The 6,611-nt window shown below is 35.7% G+C and overlaps 1 protein-coding gene across 2 annotated transcripts; it reads right to left on the bottom strand.

The window, feature by feature from the left end:
- Nucleotides 1–403: 403 nt before the first annotated feature.
- LOC109055051 (inositol polyphosphate 5-phosphatase K-like) lies at nt 404–6,611 on the bottom strand. 2 transcript variants are annotated; one of them, XM_042732509.1, is made up of 12 exons: nt 6,521–6,611; nt 5,523–5,631; nt 4,830–4,946; nt 4,261–4,360; nt 4,061–4,172; nt 3,756–3,865; nt 3,582–3,608; nt 1,847–2,054; nt 1,540–1,677; nt 1,334–1,417; nt 1,058–1,162; nt 404–982 (listed from the first exon to the last, which is right to left on the bottom strand). In XM_042732509.1, the coding sequence occupies exons 2-12, from the start codon at nt 5,569–5,571 to the stop codon at nt 914–916; spliced, it is 1,119 nt and encodes a 372-aa protein (XP_042588443.1). In that variant the 5' UTR covers nt 5,572–5,631; nt 6,521–6,611; the 3' UTR covers nt 404–913. The 2 variants fall into 2 exon arrangements, with proteins under 2 accessions (XP_042588443.1, XP_042588442.1); XM_042732508.1 differs by lacking the exon at nt 3,582–3,608 and having other exon boundaries at nt 406–982; nt 4,261–4,436; nt 6,521–6,605.

Genomic DNA, 6,611 nt, shown 5'->3' on the forward strand with positions numbered 1-6,611 from the left:
TTGTGAAGAGGAAGATGCGATATGCCGGACCCAAGAATGCAGAAGAGCCGAAGGCCACTATCAGAGAAACCGGGTCTCATAACACCTGAGCAGTGCCACAGACTGATCGACTCCATGCCACGCCGCATTGCTGCAGTAATTCAGGTAAAGGGGGCCCCAACTAAGTATTGAGTGCTGTACATGCTCATACTTTTCATGTTCATACTTTTCAGTTGGCCAAGATTTCTAAAAATCCTTTCTTTGTATTGGTCTTAAGTAATATTCTAATTTTCTGAGATACTGAATTTGGGATTTTCAGTTGTCAGTTATAATCATCAAAATTAAAAGAAATAAACATTTGAAATATATCAGTTTGTGTGTAATGAATGAATATAATATACAAGTTTCACTTTTTGAATGGAATTAGTGAAATAAATAAACTTTTTGATGATATTCTAACTATATGACCAGCACCTGTATACACATTTCTCAGTTCCCATCAAATTTCCATGGTTACTAAACAGATGGGATAAGATTCTGAGTTAGGATGTGTCTGTAATAAAGTTAGTGATTGCTTTATAAACCTCTAGAGGCAGATACAGGTACTACATACTACAGTAGAAAAGCACAGTGTGTACAATGTGTGTGTTTACAGAAGCTCACAGACTCAGACTCAACTATTTGAGAAGAACCACGGATAAAGAGAGAATGAAAAAGAGTAATGCAGTGAGTTCAGTGAATAGACTGAGTGTTTGGGAAATTTTAAAGCCTTAGATTTTAAATCACGCTCATTATATCAGACTGTTTCACAGAATCAGTTTTAACTTTTAAAATCAAACTGAGCAAGGTCTGTTTACACAGGCAAATATGATCTCAAATCAGATCCTGTTGTAATTTTTACATATGTGAACATATGAGGTTAGAAGATATCCAGCTACTTCTCATGTCCGTTGATGTTCTCAGGAAGCAGACCCTCCGTTACAGCTTGTCGAGACTCGAGAATCTGGATCCAGACAAGCCAGATGAACAAAGAGGTACAGCCGAATGCTAACACAGATGTAAGTTTGCGTTAACTCACCTGGAAAGTAGGACTAAAGGCAATGAGGGTTTGCAGGTTGGTGCTGTAATAGCCAAGAACATAATCCCCTGCCAGCAGGGGGAGCTCATTTTTATTCATCTGGACCTTAAACAGGAAGTGCATTACTCATGTTAGTGTTTATATGGCAACTTTTTAGCATCATGCAGTTCAAATACACACAACAGTTTCAAATTTCATTTTAGATGTAAAGTAATATAAATTTCTATTAATATTCATTATTTTCTCAATATGCACAAAACTTTTAGTCTGCCATACCGTCACGACTTCGCCGTTGGCAGCCACTTCATCATCTTTGACCCAAGCAAAGGTGGAGTAATGGGAGGCACTTCTGAAGCCAATCTGCACACAGAGATATAAATCACCACTAGTTAGTGACCCGCTTTGTGATGCAGATCTCCTTTTTGTCTCTTTCTGTGTTTTTGTTCATCCATCAACCTCTTTTTTGTCTGTCCTGCTCTCACCTTGTACAATCCAATCCAATCCCAGGTTGAGGACTCAAAGTTTTCCAGAATGGTGTAGGTGAATGTGGCATCTTCATCTGCACTCCAGTGTCCCTCCACGGTTAGTGTGACTACAGGAGTCTCCACCTTTTTTCTCATCTGCATGAAGAGTTCAAGACCAATTTGGACTAAAATGTCATGTACACTGAAAGGTAGATATATCTAAAATTATAATTATTAATGATTATAATTTAAGCACATTTACTTCAATTTGATTAGCTCTTTATCATATGATTGATTAAATGTTCATGGAATACATAATTCATACCTCCAGATTGAAGGTTGCAATGACGGGTTTGTGGTCACTGACCCCATACGAGACATCGCAAGTGTACATGTCCTGTGTCACCTTAATAGGATACTCATCATCATCAGCTGATGATGATGTCGACCTATTCTCATCCTCAGTCTCTATAGCTTTGGGTTTTATCCTCCACAAGATACGATCCGTCCAGGCAGGCTTCCGCTTTTTACCACTAATCATTGACCCATGCGCAAAAAAAAAAAAAAAAAGTGAAGGAATGTAAATAATACTGAGTAGTCTTGGAGAACTTAAACTTGTTATATTGTATTGGTTTATACACCCTAAAAAAAAGTTTGGGGTCAGTAATTTTTAAGAAATTAATACTTTTTATTAAGAACTTAATACTAATTATTCTGCAAGGATGCATTAAATTGATTAAATTAAATTAAATTGCTGCTCTTCTTTGCGGCTATTTCGATTCATTAAAAAATCCTGATAAAAAGTCTATTAGTTTCAGCATATCAGCATACTAGAGTGATTTCTGAAGGATCATGTGACACTGAGGACTGGAGTAATGATGCTGAAAATTCAGCTTAGCATCACAGGAATAAATTACATTTTAAAGTATATTCAAATAGAAAATGCTTATTTAAACAATTTTACTGTTTGTACTTAATTTTTTACTCAATAAAAGCAACCTTGTTGAGTTTAAGTGTCTTCTTTTGAAAAACATGAAAAACCTTACATTCCCCAAACTTTCAAGATAGATGAATAGAGAGATAGAGAGAGAGAGAGAGCGAGAGAGAGAGAGAGAGTCTTTCAAGATAGATGAATAGAGAGATAGATAGATTGATTTGCCATAGTTGCATACTGAGAATTCCATGTGAAATTCCCATTTCCATGCAGACATGCAACTGATATGCTGTGATCTACTTCTACAATATGAAACAACATGCAAATGCATCAAACACCAGCATATCAGAGTGAAACATGCTTTCTACACTTTGATAAGGTGCATGTTATATGACAGGTGCAAAGCAGTTCTCTGTGACAGCTGTTAAAAGCCTAATGACACACTGACAGCATTTCATGGATGTGTGGTCATGTATTAAATATGATGGAAGGGCTGGATGGACGAATGGAGTGATTGGTGTATACATGATTTCCTGCATTTTTCAGAAAACCCTATTTCACTTTTTTCACCTTGACTAGTAATCTTGAAAATAAATTCAAAGTTTGAGCTGATCTTTCCACTGGAGACACAGACTTCCTCTGCTTCCATTACGGACACAGCAAAACACCGTTTTCCAAACATATTTCACTACCCATATAACAATTCAGCAAACAGGTGACAGCTAAATGAGGAAAAGATCTGTGCTAAAGACACTTTTGTATTCAAATACTCTGTGGTGCGAAAGACCTCCTATATTCAGCAATTTATGGGAAATACAATTCCCTTCTTACAACATCCTACATGCCCATCTCATCTTCAAAGTAGACATACTACAACAACATACATGTCAAAGCTGACGGCAGCTGGCACAAAGAAAAAACACCAATCATTACCATCATATACATTTGTATAGACATGACTGAAATGCTTACTGGAGCATCTGACAGGAGATTATGCAAAAACTGAACGCTGAGTGAGAGGAGTGCAGTGTTTTACAGGGATGTGATGATGAGTGACAGGAATTCTGGGTGATATGGTAGAGATAAGGCTATGCAACAAACACAAATATTTATTATTATATCTTACATAAAGCCAAACCATGTCCTCTGTGCTCTGTGTGGAAAAAAGAACGCCCATGAATTTCTTCTAAGAAAACATGATAGACTTTCAGGAAGTTGAGCTCTAAGACTTTTCCACTTTCATGCATTGAAAATAGTGCATTTCTATTGTGTTAATAACATGTAAAGTGTGTGAATGTACCTTGTATCGTAAGTCTCAGAGAAACGGTCAAACTTATACGTGGGTTTAAAGCACAACGGTCCCTCTTCAAACTCCTGCAGAATAGGTTCTTGCTTCTTCATCATGGTCAACTAAGAGCCAGAAATCAGTGGAATAGAATAGAATAGAATAGAATAGAATAGAATAGAATAGAATAGAATAGAATAGAATAGAACAGTTTTTTACTTTTTCTGAATAAAATATATATAATTTATAATCAGCATGCTAAAGAGCCATTGTCTTTAGAAGAGTGTGTATTTGTGTCTTTGTTTGTGTGTTTGTCTGACCTGATCTCTGTTCCAAAGCAGGTTAAATCGGCCATTGTTGATTGAGGAGCGGAGAAAGTGCATCCCATGGTCAGCGATACGAAAGTTCAGATCACCGAACCAGAAAACGACCCTGATATGTGGAACAACGGCAATGTAAGAACCAAGAAGTATGTGAGAAAGCATGAACATGCGCAAACTTCATCCAACTTAACACTCACTTGTGGTCAAGCACTTGTGGTGTGTTGTACATATCAAAGTCTTGTCTGTCAAGTATATATTCAAATTCGTCCATTCGTTGCAGGGCGTAGTTCAAATGAGCTGCCAGATGACAGTTCAGAAAACACAGCATGTGACCATAGAATGAGAAACGCACAGACACACCACCTTTATTTCCCTGTGACAATAAATAAAAATACATTAGTCCAGCTACTACTTGTTACAATAAACCCCCATGTCATACTCACATATCCATACCTCTACAAGAATAGGTGTTTTATTAAGAGGATTTTTATTGTATTATTTTTACCTTTTTTAACAAATCAATATCTTTATTCAGCTAGGATGCATTAAACTGATCAAAATGACATTGAAGATTATGCCGTTTTGCCATCGCAGGAATATATGTGTGTGTGTGTGTGTGTGAGAGAGAGACTTAAAAAATATTATAAAATGTAAACCTTTGAACAGTAGAATAAATATGTCAGTTTTGCAGGAAAATGCTATCAGTGAAATTCATGTATAACAGTAAGTGTCTGTGAAATGTAAAGATGTAAAGGCTATACCATACCCAGTATCCAAACAGGCCTGTGCGGGTGTATGTACTTTGGATGTCTCTGATGAAAGGCAGGTGGACCTGCTTTGCAAACAGTATCAGCAGCAAACCCTGCATCCTCACTGAAGTCACCTGAGGACAGCAAAAAAAAAAAAGCCTTTTCATATTTCAAAGCTTCAGTGCTTTTCTCAACACAAATGTCATACGCCACTTTGACCTCCACATCAAAACCGACAGCATCACAGAAAGAGGATTTTAGGAGGTTTCTCTGCAAGAAAGCTATATTAGGCCTTACAAGGTGAAAGAAAACAAGAGGACACATGTATTTGAGCTTAGAATGGATAAGAGTCCTTGATACGTTGACGTAAGAAAATAAGGAGATTGGTCTTGGAAATTCCTGAGATTTTTTGGCAAAGTATAATTCAGTTTTTAAAATCAGAGCTAATTAGTCGTGAAAGGCAGAATGGGACAGGCTCACATCAAATCTGTGGTTACGGTACACAAATGTGCTGGTGTGAAACAATGCCTCTAGTGTTTCAGTGGCCTGCAGCGAACAATGGAGCTTAACAAGCTTAATGAGGAGATGGCTCATCCTGATTTTGTCTCTCTATTCTTTTGTAACATTTACAACTGCATATAAACATATGTAAGGACACTCAACAGTGTTGAGTGCTAAGATGCACAATCAGTTTTTCATTTATTCTCTACCTTGATATAACCCATTGGTGCCAGAGTATCCATGAGAAGGTGACTCCATGAGTCCTCAGAAATGAGATCAGAGATATACCGCACTGGAGTGGCATTCACTTCCTGTAGACTAGGGCACAAACACATCTGCTCATCTTATATCACATCACAATGTAAACTTACCAACTGACAGATAAATTCATTCTGTCTCATACATAGAGTATACATACTGAAAAAAAATATTTGGTGTAGGATTTACTTAGAAACTATTTTTAACTCGGAAAATGCTAGTAAATTTCACATTATATATAAAATATATATACAGTATATATATAATAATGAAATAAGTATCAACAAGTGAGAAGTAATGTGAATTTTTTAAGTAGAAAAGAACATACAACATACATATATACTTAGATGTACATATATATATATATATATATATATTTTTCACCATTTATTATTTATATATAAAATATTTTTCACTCAGAAATTTCTAGTAAATTTCACAAAACATTTTTTTAAATAACGAGAAGTAATGTTTTTTAAAATAGGGATGAATTAAGTTTGTTTAATCATTATAAAATTACAAAAGATTTCTATTTCAAACAGTACAACTGTTTACAACATTCATAATAACATGTTTCTTGAGCACCAAATCAGCATATTAGAATGGTTTCTGAAGGATCATGTGACACTGAAATAATTGTGTAATTACTAATAATGATTAAGATTTGGATTTGCAGGATTAAATTACATTTTTAAATATATTAAATAGAAAACAGTTATTTTAAAATCTTAATAATGTTTCAAAGTATTACTGTTTTCACTGTATTTTTTACTTCTTTCAAAAACATTTTGAAAATCTTGCTAAACCAAAACTTTTAAAAGGTAGTGTATATATTAGTTACATGTTTAATTGACAAATCTAGATTTTTTTGTGTGTGTGTGTGTGTGTGTGTGTGTGTGTGTGTGTGTGTCTAAATCTGCTGATCATGTGATTCAGGTGATTAACTCACCCAGTCACAAAGAGGTCAGTGACCGGCTGCGAGTCAAGCTGCAGTAATGACCTCACATCAGCTGGTGGCTCCGCTGTGCCAACATTTGATG

This window comes from Cyprinus carpio, chromosome B10, assembly GCF_018340385.1.
Source record: "Cyprinus carpio isolate SPL01 chromosome B10, ASM1834038v1, whole genome shotgun sequence".
Lineage (NCBI taxonomy): Eukaryota > Metazoa > Chordata > Actinopteri > Cypriniformes > Cyprinidae > Cyprinus > Cyprinus carpio.

Coding starts and splice junctions, on each gene's coding strand:
- LOC109055051 (XM_042732508.1), bottom strand. CDS start 5,555: ATGGATACTCTGGCACCAATGGGTTATATCAAG. Junction 2,055..3,755: donor TCTGAGACTTACGATACAAG/GTACATTCACAC, acceptor GTCAATGATTAG/TGGTAAAAAGCGGAAGCCTG. Junction 1,418..1,539: donor ATTGGATTGGATTGTACAAG/GTGAGAGCAGGA, acceptor CTCTGTGTGCAG/ATTGGCTTCAGAAGTGCCTC.